The 15,273-nt window shown below is 44.1% G+C and overlaps 1 protein-coding gene across 1 annotated transcript in view; it reads right to left on the bottom strand.

Moving 5' to 3' along the window:
* Positions 1 to 15,273, bottom strand: part of HS1BP3 (HCLS1 binding protein 3) — a 71,912-nt gene that overhangs the window by 11,728 nt on the left and 44,911 nt on the right. The window contains 2 exon segments of the mRNA XM_065402058.1: positions 8,470 to 8,605; positions 9,081 to 9,238. Of these exon segments, the coding sequence (XP_065258130.1) occupies positions 8,470 to 8,605; positions 9,081 to 9,238 (294 nt within the window).

Genomic DNA, 15,273 nt, shown 5'->3' with positions numbered 1-15,273 from the left:
CAGCAGTGTGAGGTAAAGGCTCAGATGTGGATTCTGAAAGGGGAAAAGATTTTATGAAGAGAAACAGGTAATGCTGCCATCACATTGACCAGTCTGTTCATATGTTATAGCCCTTTCCTCCACCCGGTGTCTGTCTTGTCTATTTAGACTGCAAGCTCTTCAGGGCAGAGACGATCTACTACTATGTTTGTACAGTGCCTAGTGCAGTGGGACCCCACTCTTGGTTGGTCCCTAGACATTACTGTAATAAACATGATTAATAAATAATACAAAATGATGTTAGTGGTGAGAAAATGACAAACGTTTCCACTTGGATCAGATAAGCAACAAAAAGTTGCATGCTTTAGCCGGAGATAATGGGAATCTTTTTGAGCTAGAAATTGTGCTGGAAGTTCCATGAGAACAGACTGTCAATCTTGCCCCACCTACAGCCTGGTCTATGCCTAAATATTAGATTGACCTAGCTACATTCCTCAGGGCAGTGAAAAATTGTTCACCTTGTGCAACCTAGTTAGGTCGACCTAACCTCCACTGTAGATGCAGCTAAGCCAATGGAAGAATTCTTCCGTCAACCTAGCTACCACCTCTTAGAGAGGTGGATTACCTACATTGATTGAAAAACCCCTTCCACTGATGCAGGAAGCATCTACACAACATTTCAATCTTGCAGCTGTGCCACTCTTCAGGCCACAGTCCCAACACAATGTTCTCAGGAAAACGTACTGTGTTTTTTTCCCCCATCAAAAACGTTATTCGTCACACTGGACAGGCACAATTTAGATTAATGAGGTGTAGGAAGTTGATTGCATTAAGACTGTGCCGTGCTTTGCCTGGTGCATGAATTTGCACATCTGCAGAATGAGTCACTAGGCTGATGGATGAAACAAGAGGAACCTGAGACACCATAGCCTGAATGTTTTAGCAACACAAATCAAACATGGCTTGGCGTGCAAGCCTACTATTACTTGCATAAAATGGAGCAGTAAATCAGATGAAGAGTTATTAGACTGACATTAAAGCAGTGACTAGGACCAAAAGGAAACATTAAAACAATCTTGTGAATTTTAATATGAAATAGAAAGAGCCGTAGTGCCAAGTATCAGAACTATGGATAGCTAGATGAAAACTGTAGGTGCTGGGTATTATAAGCAGCGACTGGACCTAGGTCCATCCCCAAACCTAATACTAAGAATCTGGGTTCAGTAAATTCCATCCAACCCATTTGCACCCACAAATCAGCAATCTTGTATCACCGGGTAGGATCGTCCACGGTAGCCTGGGCTCCTCCCCTCTGCCCTCATGCTGGAGAGGGACGAGCCATGGGGCATGCTACACCCTGTTACCCCTTGCAGTGCATATTCTGGAAGTGAAAGGATGACCTTCTTCCATTTTTGGTGGTGGCAGCTGGGCATGATGGAACTATACCTCATTGTTGGATCTGGACACAGCAGTTTCATTCATTCTCATAAGAGTGGCCATACCGGGTCAGACCATCTAGCCCAGTATCCCGTCTTCCGACAGTGGCCAATGCCAGGTGCCCCAGAGGAAATGAACAGAACAGGTAATCATGAGGTGATCCATCCCCTGTCACCCACTCCCAGCTTCTGGCAAACAGAGGCTGGGATACCATCCCTGCCCATCCTGGCTAATAGCCATTGATGGACCAGTCCTCCATGAATTTATCTAGTTCTTTTTTGAAACCTGTTATAGTTTTGACCTTCACAACATCCTCTGGCAAGGAGTTCCACAGGCTGACTGTGCGTTATGTGAAAAAATATTTCCTTTTGTTTGTTTTAAACCTTCTGCCTATTAATTTCATTTGGTGACCCCTAGTTCTTGTGTTATGAGAAAGAGTAAATAACACTTCCTTATTTACTTTCTCCATGCCAGTCATGATTTTATAGATCTCTACTATATCCCTCTTTAGTTGTCAATTTTCCAAGCTGAAAAGTCCCAGTTTTATTACTCTCTCCTCATATGGAAGCTGTTCCATACCCCTAATCATTTTGCAGCCCTTTTCTGTACCTTTTGCAATTCCAATATATCTTTTTTGAGATGGGGTGACCACATCTGCATACAGTATTCAAGATATGGGCATACCATGGATTTATATAGATTAGGGCTGTCAAGCAATTTAAAAAATTAATCGCAATTAATGCGCGATTCATCGCGTTGTTAAACAATAATGGAATACCATTTATTTAAATATTTTTGGATGTTTTCTACATTTTCAAATATATTGATTTCAATTACTACAACACAGAATACAAAGTGCATAGTGTTCACTTTATATTTATTTTTGATTACAAATATTTTCACAGTAAAAAAAAAAAAGAAGAAATAGTATTTTTCAATTCACCTCATACAAGTACTGTAGTGCAATCTCCTCATCATGAAAGCTGAACTTACAAATGTAGAATTATGTACAAAAAATAACTGTTTTATTTTTCAATGCAATGTAAAACTTTAGAGCCTACAAGTCCACTCAGTCCTACTTCAGCCAATCGCTCAGACAAACAAACTTGGTTACAATTTGCAGGAGATAATGCTGCCCGCTTCTTGTTTACAATGTCACTTGAAAGTGAGAACAGGCATTTGCATGGCACTGTTGTAGCTGGCATCGCAAGATATTTATGTGCCAGATATGCTAAAGATTCATATATCCCTTCATCTTCAACCACCATTCCAGAGGACATGCGCCCATGCCAATGATGGGTTCTGCTCGATAACAATCCAAAGCAGAGTGGACTGATGCATGTTCATTTTCATCATCTGAGTCAGATGCCACTAGCAGAAAATTTATTTTCTTTTTTGATGGTTCGGGGTCTGTACTTTCCGCATCTGAGTGTTGCTCTTTTCAGACTTCTGAAAGCATGCGCCACACCTCGTCCCTCTCAGATTTTGGAAGGCACTTCTGATTCTTAAACCTTGAGTCGAGTGCTGTAGCTATCTTTAGAAATCTCACATTGGTATCTTGTTTGCATTTTGTCAAATCTGCTATGAAAGTGTTCTTAAAACAAATAAGTGCTGGGTCATCATCCGAGACTGCTATAACAGGAAATATATGGCAGAATGCGGATAAAACAGAGCTGAAGACATACAGTTCTCCCCCAAGGAGTTCAGTCACAAATTTAATTAATGCATTATTTTTTAATGAGCATCATCAGCATGGAAGCATATACTCTGGAATGGTGGCTGAAGCATGAAGAGGCATACAAATGTTTAGCATATCTAACACATAAATACCTTGCAATGCCAGCTACAAAAGTGCTGTGTGAATGCCTGTTCTCACTTTCTGGTGGCATTATAAATAAGCAGCAGCTGGCAGCATCTCTTGTAAATGTAAACAAACTTGTCTCTCTTAGCGATTGGCTGAACAAGAAGTAGGACTGAGTGGACTAGTAGGCTCTAAAGTTTTACATTGTTTTGTTTTTGAGAGCAGTTATGTAAAAAAACAAAATCTACATTTATAAGTTGCACTTTCATGATAAAGAGATTGCACTACAGTACTTGTATGAAGTGAATTGAAAAATACGATTTATTTTGTTTATCATTTTTACAGTGCAAATATTAGTAATAAAAACAAAGTGAGCACTGTACACTTTGTATTGTGTTGTAATAGAAATTAATATATTTGAAAATGTAGAAAAACATCCAAAAATATTTAATCAATTTCAATTGATATTCTATTGTTTAACAGTGCGATTAATTGCGATTAATTTTTTTGAGTTAATCACGTGAGTTAACTGCGATTAATTGACAGCCCTAATATAGAGGCAATATGAAATTTTCTGTCTTATTATCTATCCCTTTCTTAATGATTCCCAACATTCTGTTCGCTTTTTTGACTGCCGCTGCACATTGAGGGGATGTTTTCAGAGAACTATCCACAATGACTCCAAGATCTCTCTGAGTGGTAACAGCTAATTTAGACCCCATCGTTTTATATGTATAGTTGGGATTATGTTTTCCAATGTGCATTACTTTGCATTTATCACCATTGAATTTCATCTGCCATTGCCTCCTATACATTCTGGGGCTACCCAGAGTGAGTTGCCCTGAAGGACCCTGGGGTTATGAGGTTTCAGGCCTCCAGTGCACTTGGAAGCCCCGGAGGGCAGGAAAGAGTGAATGAAGCCACAGTGCCAGAACCCAGGGGGAGGTACCTCATCCAGGTTCCCCATCACCACCACACACACTTGCTAAGAGTCCAGGAAAGCTGACCTCAGAGGAGGTCCTTAATAAGAGCAACACATATGCATGGTAGGGAGGAGCTGTTTTGGAGTGGACTGGGGGATTTTGTGGCAAAGCAAAAGCCTTGTGGTGTGTGGAAAATTATCTCAAATCAGGGGTGGGCAAACTACAGCGGATCCGGCCCGGCAGCTGTTTTAATACAGCCCTCAAGCTCCCGCTGGGGAGTGGGATCTGGGGCCTGCCCCGCTCCAGCCGGGGAGCAGGGTCGGGGGCTGCTCCACATGGCTCCCAGAAGCAGCGGCATGGCCCTGCTCCGGCTCAGCCAGGGGGCTCCGCTCTGCACACTGCCCCTGCCCCAAGCGCCACCCCCGCAGCTCCTATTGACTGGGAACTGAGGCCAATGGGAGCTGCAGGGGCAGCACCTGCCGATGGGGCAGCGTGCAGAGCCGCCTGGCCGTGGCTCCACGTAGGAGGGACATGGCCGCTGCTTCCAAGAGCCACTTGACGTAAGTGCCGCCCGGAACCTGCATCCCTGAGCCTCTCCCCATGCCCCAACCCCCTGCCCCAGCCCTGATCCCTCTTATGCCCTCCAAACCCCTCGATCCCAGCCCGGAGCACCCTCCTGTACCCCAAACCCCTCATCCCCAGCCCCATCCCTGAGCCCACACTCCCAGCCAGAGCCTGCACCCCTTCCCACACACAAACCCACTGCCCCGGCCCTGATCCCCCTTATGCCCTCCAAACCCTCGATCCCAGCCCGGAGCACCCTCTACTCCACAAACGCCTCATCCTCACCCTCACCCCAGAGCCCGCACTCCCAGCCAGAGCCTTCATCCCCTCCCTGCACCCCACTCCCCAGCCCGGAGCCCCCTCCCGCACCCTGAACTCCTCATTTCTGGCTCCATCCTAGAGCCCGCACCCCCAACCAGAGAGCCCTCACCCCCTCCTGCACCCCAACCCCAATTTTGTGAGCATTCATGGCCCGCCATACAATTTCTATTTCCAGATGTGCCCTTGGGCCAAAAAGTTTGCCCACCCCTATGTTAGAGGCCTGTGAAAGTGAATGGAAGGAGGAGGAGGAGGAGCCAATCTACCTACTTTTACTAGGAGCTACTGCTACACAGGAGGAGAAAGCAGCAGCTGCCCTCTGGGACCAAAGCCCCCAGTGGGATGGGAGCTATTAATCTCTTTAAATCATAATCATTTTCCATATTAACAATAATCTGACTATGACACACAATCCTTGTGGGAAAGCATCTGCAGGTAGTAGAAACCTCAAAGGGGGTTTCCCAGTGGAGTCCATTTAGTTACATACATATACAGAGGGCATTGGGTTTACTCACCTAATGTAATAAAGCATAAAACAAGGGATCTGCTGTTCTCTTGATTCATGGGAAAGTTGTGTGGATAAATCCCTTGGTGTTTTCAAGAGAACAGACCCCAAGACTGTACAACAAGTCAATTTAGGGCTAAAATCTAATCTCAGATAAGTGGGCATGTACTGGCATGGTCTTGAGTACTCCACCACTGGGCATGCATGTGTGAGCCGCCCTCCACATAATCTCAGTTAGTGGTTACTACCAGAGGGGGGAAATCAGGACATTTTGTTTGTATTTACAGGTTTTAGAATACAGTCATACTTCACTTATGCTTGTGCTTAGTACAGTATATCCCTTAATCATACTATCCAACACTAAATGCATCTGTTTGATCTAAGGCAAGCTATTTGCAAGGATCTTGACTTCAGGACTTCACTTAGGTTATGGTGCTGACTTGATTTCAGGCTTCCTCTGCTCCATTTTTCATTTCAAGGGGCACTCATAGATGGTTTTAGGCCCTGCATTTAAGCTCTGTAAAATGGGTTTTCAAAAGGGCTTCACGTATATATAATATGATGAGACAACTATGTCTTTTTCAAAGGTGACTTGCAGATCAGTATTAAGTGTATTTTGTGTGCTGCGTGCACTAAACAACAAGGATAAAAGAGCTGTTCACCTCATGTGGTTTTTAAACTCTCCTCCCCTTTGCTTCTCCACCGTACTTCCCACTATTTCATATCCCACCCCGTGGAGTTTCTTTTTCCAAAGCGATGCTCCGGGTTGTGATGTCACAGAGACTCCCCTATCCCCACTGGGGAACAATGATTTGGGGGAAGGCTCAGGAAAGTCCCTTTAAAAAATATTTTATATCCCACATGGATTTGGAGAGAGATATATTAAGATCCCTGTCTGGTCTCCTCTGTCCCTACCCCAGTATGCCAGCTCCAGCAAGGTTCGCAGTAGCTGGGACGCAATGCTTGTTGATGTATCTGGATGGGCTGATTGGAATTCTGGAACTAATGGGGTGGGATGGGGATTAAGTTTAAACCACTTGTGCACTGAGTGGTCTCTGGACTTTGCTGTTTAAATAATTCAGTATTTCACCCTTCATTAGATCCTTACACAAATATCAGTTCCTTGAACAATAAGACAAACTTTGCCCCCAAAAAAGAAAAAGAAAAATCCCACTGCTGTTAGGGGCCGCAGTTTTGGGCGCCCAACTTGAGACAACTTGGGGCTGGATTTTCAGAAGTGCCATGAGGTGCAGTGGGAGCTGCAGATAATCTGTGCTTCTGGAAATCAGGCCACAAGTGTCACTAGTTCGGCATCAAAAACTGAGGTACCCAGAATCAGTGACTACTTGTGAAAGTTAAGCTGCAAGGCTTCAGGGTTCACAGGTAAATTCTCTTTGGGGTGAAAAGAAGAATTCCACTAGGTTAAGCCAGCAGGAGCTCATCTGTCACCTCACATGGTCCCTGTTCTATTTTGCTTCCCATCATGTCCATAATCAGACTCCAACATTTCTTTCTCCCCATGTTCTATGTTTTTCAGGTCCTCTGCTAATTTCCATCCTTCATTATTTCTTGTCCTCCAATAGCTCTTCCTTACTCCTGCTATTTCTCTCAGTTCAGTTTACCTACTCTCTGCTATGTCCATAGGGCACGATCTTTCTACATCCCTACCAGGGATAAGATTTGTCTCTAGAGCAAGAATGATTCCCATGCCATTTTCCAGTAGGGTCACACACTTGATTTTCTGCTGGGCTACACCTACTTGTTTCCAACTGAATGTTGGCATTGCCAGCTGCTGAAGGCATTGATACTGGCACTGTGACAATTCAGGGGGGAAAAATCAGTCATAACTTAAAGAATTAGTATCTTCTCCCTCTTTTTTCATTATCACCAGCTCTGGCAATTGATCAACTGTCGCTATCTTCTTCAACACCAAATCTATATAATGGCATGATCTGCCAGTCAAAGAGTGGGCCTCTTTCACTGTGACTGAGCAGGGAAGACTGCATAATTTGAAATGCATTAATATGACAAATGGTCAGGCTCTTTCCACTGCTTTCATGGCTAATGGGGGAATTGTACTAAATAAGGCACTTTTGTTCTAGTTATATGAACAATTTGGGTGAAGCGTTTTATGCCTAGATTATTAGCACAGGATAAAGCAGACATGAAAAGCTGTGAATGTGCGTGTTCACTCCCAACATGCCACCTCAGTAAATCGAGTTATGTCTTGCCACATCATGTCTTGTAAATATCAGATGTGCCCCCAAAGTGTAAGAGGAGATGGAATATAACCTAACTTAACCTCTGCATAAATTAAGCCAGGTATTTCTGCTGTGATATGTTAGTACTAAGGCATTTTGTATAAACAATAGAGGTTGCAAAACTACCAGCTCCAAGGGATTAACACCACACATCAGAATTTTTGGTCTCTACTCATAATCCAGATCTTGCATAGTTCTGATTAAAATATAAATACATGTCATAAGAGACACTGTTTAAATAAAGAGGCAGCCCAGTCTAGTGGCTTGAGCAGTGTCGGAGCATCGAGCGCCTAAATTATAATCTCAGTTCTGAAACAGAGTTCATCTTTGCCCTTGGACAAGATACTCCTCTGCCTTCATTTCCACATTTGGAAAATGGACAGCTGACCTACCCATCTACCCTCCTGAGGATTATTTGTAAAGCACCTTGAAAAAGTAAAGGTGCTACCGTTTGTCAGTGCCCATTATTGTTAAGCTTTAATAAAGATGTTTTGTGTTTGATTTTCAAACTTTTAAACAAATGTCTGCCCTTGTCTTGGTTAGTATGAATGTCAATCCACTTTCAGCACAGAATGTTTTTTAAGCTTTGCCCTGGAGTTTGTGGCCTTAGGATCTAAATTGTTTCCTGCTCAAGAATGCCTAGTGGACATCATTACCACAGGACCTGTTTTAGATGAATACCTCAATAGCTCCTCTGTGTCCTCTTTGAGGCTGGTACTTAGTGCATAGTCCTTGTTCTCACAGGCCGTTGGCAGCAGTAGAGAGTCGCCTAGTTTAACAGTCCCACCGAGGTCTGGGTCTTCAAATAATTTCAGATCTAAAGATTGAATCATCAGAAAGGTTTAGTCAAGCTTCAACTACAACACCGCCATGACTGTTAGCAGGGGAATCAAGCTGTGTGGCTGAAAGGAAACGTCCTACAGAACATTTATTTTTATAAAAAGTCTTCCATATCCAAAGTAAAAATCCACAAAGCGCTAGGAAATACATTCTTGATACATTGCACTAGCAGGAGCTACTGGCTCTACTCACCCATCAACATAAGCTACACAACAACTACAGATCCATAACAACTGAGAATCTAAAGTCCAACAGCCAGTGTATGGCTATTGCAACTGCAAGCCATGTTTATTTCCACTTCTAGCTAATTTACAGCTGAAGGTCTGGCCCAACATTCTTACGTCAGAACCCAAGTTTCATGTGCTCACCGTTCCATTTTAAATACAAGAGCCTTATAGAAGCTTTAGGGACCACAACCTAACTGTGCATAATGGAAAATGGAACACATTTACTCTCTTTGGCTGACGAGTTCTTCTTGGAACTGGAAGATGAAAAATCTTTTACTGGGCCAAATAATCCTTCCTCGGGATCTACTTCCTCGTCAAAAATGGTTAACTTGGGCTTGTCTTCCTTGGCTGCAGGAGACGTGGGCTTCTTAGGTTTTTTAGATCTAAAAGTACAAGAAACAAGAAAGAAATTCAGCTGATATTTCTTATGTTACAAGAACTAAAACCGGAAATGGAAGCAAGATGTATTTTAAAAACTACAATATTATCACATTTGGTTGCAATTTTCTCCTCCTTTTCAGGACTTTTCATTCATTTGGGAATAAGAATGGTAGACTCCTGAATAAATTTCAGCACCATTGAAATAGAGGGGAGAGGAAGGGAATGGCTTGATATCCACAGAATGGCCTGGACCCATTTGGCCACGCTGCAGACACTGGTTAAATCTTTGTGGTGTTTTAAAAAAATCCCTGTGAGCCTCTCTCCCCAGCCAGTGGCTACTACTTTAGGCCTGTGTACCTCACTGGTGAAGAGAAGGTAGCAGATACTTTATCACTGCAAACTCACCCCCATCAGTGGGCATACGACATTGGGGGCTTCTCCAGGATCTGCACCACCTTTGACTGAGGGAGAGGCAGGCCCATGAGCCCACATCCTTTTAGTCTCTGTAGCAATCTCACTCAAACATTTAGAGGCATTCACGACAGAGCGAGAAGCACAACTGTGACATGCTCACAACCCGCTGACCCACTCAGCAGATGGGCAGCCATGCTCTGTATTAGCTGGAGCTTTAAGGCGGCCTTCAGTTAGGTACCACACATTACAACAGTGCAGCCTGAAGTAACAAAGGGGAAAATTCAAGAGAGAAGTCGGCATGTGGGGAGCCAGAGAAAATGGGAGGCTAAGAGGAAATCTTTGGGTGAGAGAATTTAATTCAAAACAAGGGAATGCCTATTCATTAGGGCATCAAATCATTTGCACAGAATCTCCTGATATTTGGACCTACACATTTAACAGCCACGTCCTCGCAAGGTACCAGTGCACCCCCAACAGGCACTTTTTGCACTAAAAGATCTGCTCTTCTTCTTTACCCAGTACAAGGTCAGGTTTCAGTCTATAGTAAAACCAATTAGCAGCATTTAAAATACTATTGCCATCAAAAAAACAAGGCAATAAAGTCAAAGAGATTACAAGTGCATTCCAGTCACGTTAAACAGGCCAATAAAATACTCACCGGATTATGGCCACACACAAAGGGTAAGCGGAGTCCGGTTACTTTTCATAAGAGTTTATTATCAACAGAACATAAGCCCTGGTGAATAGCATGTTCCTGTTGTTGCTTCATCTCTTAGCAACAGCATAAGATGCACTTTAAATGACTACACAAGATCAATATGTAATGCTTAATCACTGAATGTTTTGGAAATGTACGGCGCTGACGGGAAATGACAAGGAAGCAATTGCTAAACAGCTTGCTAAACAATTTAAAATGGCAACAAATTGAGTTTGTGTTTTGGTGCTCAGCTGCTACAATGGTTCGGGGCAAGGGGCTTCCTGTGGTTAGGGTGTTAGCTAGAGACCTGGACTCAATACCCTGCTCAGCCTCAAACTTCCTGTGTGACCATGGGCAAGGCACTTAATCTCTCTGTGCGTCAGTTCCCCATCTGCAAAATGGAGATAATAGCACTTTCCTACCTCACAGCGGTGTTGAGGATAAATACATTAAAGACTGCGGTGCTCAGATACTACAGAGCTGGGGACCATATAGGTACCTAAGATTGATGGACAGATCTGTTAACTTCTCTTTCCCAAGTTACAAAGAGCCCGTTTTTCTCCAAATACACAAGCCTTCTAACAGCATGGTCACCTACATAGGTGAGTAGATAGTGGAGTTCATGTGTAAGTTTCTATCCAGTCACCTCTCTGCCTGATCCAGGCTGATAGTATGTATAGTAAAAGCTGCATAGTTCTGCCGCATGGTTTCCGTAATCCTTTCTTTCATGCCCTTCAGCCTCAGTTTTTCCTTTATTTGACTAGATGCAACCATTCATCCATCCACCTCATTCAATTACCTAGTAACATTTCAGCTATTATTGCCAAGCAACTTGTTCCGTTATGATTTTAAGAAGGCAAACACTGGAGAGATGCACATTTTAAATTCTAACATTAAAACATCCCGAGGCAGATATCTGGAGGCAGCTCTTCTCCATGCTGCAATTGCTTAAAACGGTGCACAAAAGAAAAATATACCTTAAATCTCCATATAAATGATCTTCAAATATTACAGCAGGAGTGAAGATGAAAAATCAGGTGCATTGCTACAGAGAGAAATTTCCTTAGCCAGTTGGATATTATGTTTTCTTTTTGCATCTTTTTGCACTTATTCTGCATTTGTGCTGGGATTTTCCTATTTTAAAAGTAGATTTTAGTGCTCAGTTATTAGGTACTGGCTTAACAGCTGCGGAGAGTGAAGATCTTTGTAGCCTCAAAACAGGTACTGCACAGTGCTTCCAAGCACTGCCCCATCAATGTGTCTTACTTCTGATCTGAAGAGAGCACCTCCAGGGGATAAGAGGATCATTAGGAAGCTTCCAGAAAATGATTATTTCCTCCTGAACAAATTAGATGGTACACACCTTTTTTGGGCCAGATCCTCAGCTGGTGTAAATCAGCAGAGCTCCATTCACGCCGTATTTGTGCCCAAGCCGTCACTGGCATAGAAGGAATAGTTTATTGCTGCTTTTCTTTAAAAAAGTTTGACTTGGAAGCTGGTGAAAGCAACTCCTGCAGGGCATCAAGTCCACTAAAGTCAATGGAAGCGGAGAGCCGTTTGAACTCCCTCAGATAAAGTCAATGGAAGTTGATCGGTCTTAGCACCTTACAACCTTTGAACATGCAGGCTGGAATTCTCAACAGAACCTAAGAGAGTTAGATGCCAAAATATCATTGGGATTTGGGCACCTAACTCCCTTAAGCTCCTTAGGAAATCCCAGCTGTAACATTCCAAGGTTGAGATTGTGAACCCTTTACCTCCAGTGGAAAGCAGCTACTCACACAAGCTGTCCCTTTGAAAGTCAGCAGATGAGGAAGGGCTTCATGATCTGGCTCTGAGAGTATTGTCATTTAAGAGCATTGTAGTGGCGGGAAATTGCAGGGGAAGGGAGTAGAGCCAGAACAACACTGTCACAGCAAATAGTGTATAAAAGAAAATGAACTGAACTGCAAAGACTTGCTGATAATCCTCTGTTTAGTCTAGCAATCGAAACTATCCCAGTTACACTCGGTCATTTTTAGTCTTGCCAGGATACATCACTGGGCCGTTGCAAGGCCCAGGACTGAGAGCACAGAAAGTGACTTGCCGCATTTTCTAAACGTTACCAGGATGAACAAGAAAAGGCTATTTCTTCATGGTGGATCTGCTTCACCTTACTACCCTTCTAAGGACACCAGCACTGTACTGCCAAGCGATTCATGTTTACCAGCAACGTGGATTTCTTGAGAGCAGAATCTAAGCCAGAAAAGATTCCCACAGTTCTGTATTTAGCTGGCTGGTCCCATGCCACCCACTGCAATAGCAATAAGATTATTTTGAGGGGGAAAACATGAGTGTATAAATGTTGCACCGCTACAAATCCAGGGCTCAGTCTTACAAGAGTGCAGAACAAGGAGTTGCCAGTAAGATGGCTCTGTCACTCATGACCCAACAAGTGAGGTCAGCTGAGGCGAACAGAGAGTGGTTAAAAGCAGCATTGTACCCAGCAAGTGTTATGAGGAATGAAGCAGCTGGCTGGGAGAGTAACTTGCCATGGGAACCTTCGGGGCGCCGGAATAGGAGGGCCCAGGAGGCCATGGCCCTCCCACTTTTTGAAAGTGGATGGGCCTGGTTCGGCAGGTGCTCCACCCTTCCTCTTCCCTCTGAGCCCTCCCCCAGCCAGGCAATGTCTCTGACCCCTCCCCCTGCCCAGAGCAGGAGGAGCCACAGCTCCCCACAGCTGCCCGTGGCTCTTACCTGGTCCCGGCTCTGGCTGGGGTGCCCGCAGCCTGTCCATGGTAAGAGCCGCGCAGGCAGCAGTGGGGAGCTGCGCTGTGGAACCTCCACTTGCCCTAGGCAGGGGGCCCGTAGGGTGAGGACACGGTCCAGGGGCTGCTCTTGACACCCTCTCCCCCCCCAGCTTGCAGCTTGGCCATGGGCGGGGCCTTGGGCAGAAGAGATGGGGCGCTTGGGCCCTGCCCCCCCCCCCCCCCACTTTTGGGCAGGCTCTACCATCCTTGGGAACCTTCAGAAGTATTTCTATGTCTGGACCCCAGGGTTGCCTCAGTTATTAATTTCTCCTTCACGGAGCTCATCGATCTACATTACACTCATCACCTTGGTATCCGGTACCTGAAGGTTATTTGAATAAGACACTGCATCTGATTGGCAGTAGGATTAATGGACCCTCCTAAAAATGGCTCTTGCTCATATCATTTACATTTCTTGGGAAGCACTTAAGCCCCTATGCTCGGCCCTGTCCTATCACACATCCACTTCTCCCTACACAGCAGTGCTCACAGTTCAGGCAGAAATGCTGAGCACTGTGCATATTTCTTCACACTATGTGATGACCTCTCTGCACAAAGGCTGAGCAAATACTTGCACTTTGGCTCTCTGCACTTCTTTCATCAGCTTACAGATTCCAATGCTAATAGAGCTGGAATCAGCCATGCCACTCACTGGTCACTGATCCTTAGAAAACTGACACTCATTTGGAAAGAGTCCTGGAGCCCTGAAGCATGCTATAGTTCTATGTGATTGAACACAAAATGTTACCGCTGCTATAAGGTGGTCCAAAAAATCCCTAAAGCTAAGATACTTTATGTTCAATTCAATAGGTTTTCAGAATAATTTCTACATACCCTTATTAAAGTTCTGACCTTACCAATTTCACCCCTTTTGAGTTCCATAAGTGTAATACTAATTAGGCAACTGAACGTTCTCAGAGATCAAGTGAAGACATTTTGAAGATTATGAGCTTCAAAAAAGACTCAACAATGTTAAAACTTTTTGTTGTATAAAACCCTGTACATAAAACCCATCTGTGTAAGCATTAAGGGCCAAATTTTAAATCCATTTTTATGGGCACTATTATTTGCATCTGCAGTTTATAGAGACAAGGTGGGTGAGGTAGTATCTTTTATTGGAGCAATTTCTGTTGGGAGAGAGAGACAGACTTTTGTCTACAGGTTACTTCGGTATAACTCAGGGGTGTGAATAATCCACATCTCTGAGTGACATAAGATACATCAACCTAAGGGCCAGTGTAGACAGCACTATCAGTGCTGTAAGTGCTGTAGTGTAGATGTAGCCACAACCTTTCGAGCTTACACAAAGCTCTTTTTCAGGTCTGGGAAACGTGCTCAGAGGGTCACAGCTAAATACAAGGTGGAACAGAAGTGGCCCATTAACACCTCTTCAGTCAAAGGGGGAGGAAACTTGGGGAAGGGGGGGAGTTAGTGGGTTACAGATTGCTGTCTTAAGCCACAAATCCAGTGCGTCTATTCAGCCAATGATTTTTAGTGTCTTGCAACATCATGAATTTTGGCTCCAAGGCTCATCTTTAGAAAGTGTTGTGCAGGTTTCCTGTGAGGATGAGGACTGATAGGTCAGATAAAGAGTGAGCGCTTTGTGAAAAGTGTCACCCACAGGTGATGCAGTGTTTCTTCATCTTTTATCAATTTTTTGTGTGAACTCATGCGATAGCGTAGTGATCGTCTTGTTCACCCACTCAATTGTTATTGGGGCATTTAGGGCACTGGATGAAGTACATCCAGTAGGACTCTTGGATCCTAAAGGTGTGTTGTGTGGGGAGATGTGACTGCAGGTTTTGCATCTGTTGTTCTGGCAGGGTCTGGTGCCGCTGATATCCTGGGCCCAACACAGTTTTAGGAAGCTGGCTGACTGGTCACTGGTTAATCCTGTCATTGCCCCTGAGAAAACAAGACAGCAGGTGCTGAACTGAAGGCAGGCTTGCCGAGATGATCACAGTGAATTATGGCCTAAATTCCTGGTCTCTGCCCTCAGAAAGATAACAGGTCTGAGACCTAAGGAGCTCACAACAGGATAAGTGATGTAGCCCCTTGGGAACTCACACAAGTGACTTCAAGAGCTGTATCAGGGACACTCCTAACCCATAGGACCGGATTTTCAGACCTGCATGCA

Source organism: Emys orbicularis, chromosome 3, assembly GCF_028017835.1.
Source record: "Emys orbicularis isolate rEmyOrb1 chromosome 3, rEmyOrb1.hap1, whole genome shotgun sequence".
NCBI classification, from domain to species: domain Eukaryota; kingdom Metazoa; phylum Chordata; order Testudines; family Emydidae; genus Emys; species Emys orbicularis.
Note: the sequence above shows the minus strand (reverse complement) of the source record. Positions and strands in the feature narration are given on the sequence as shown.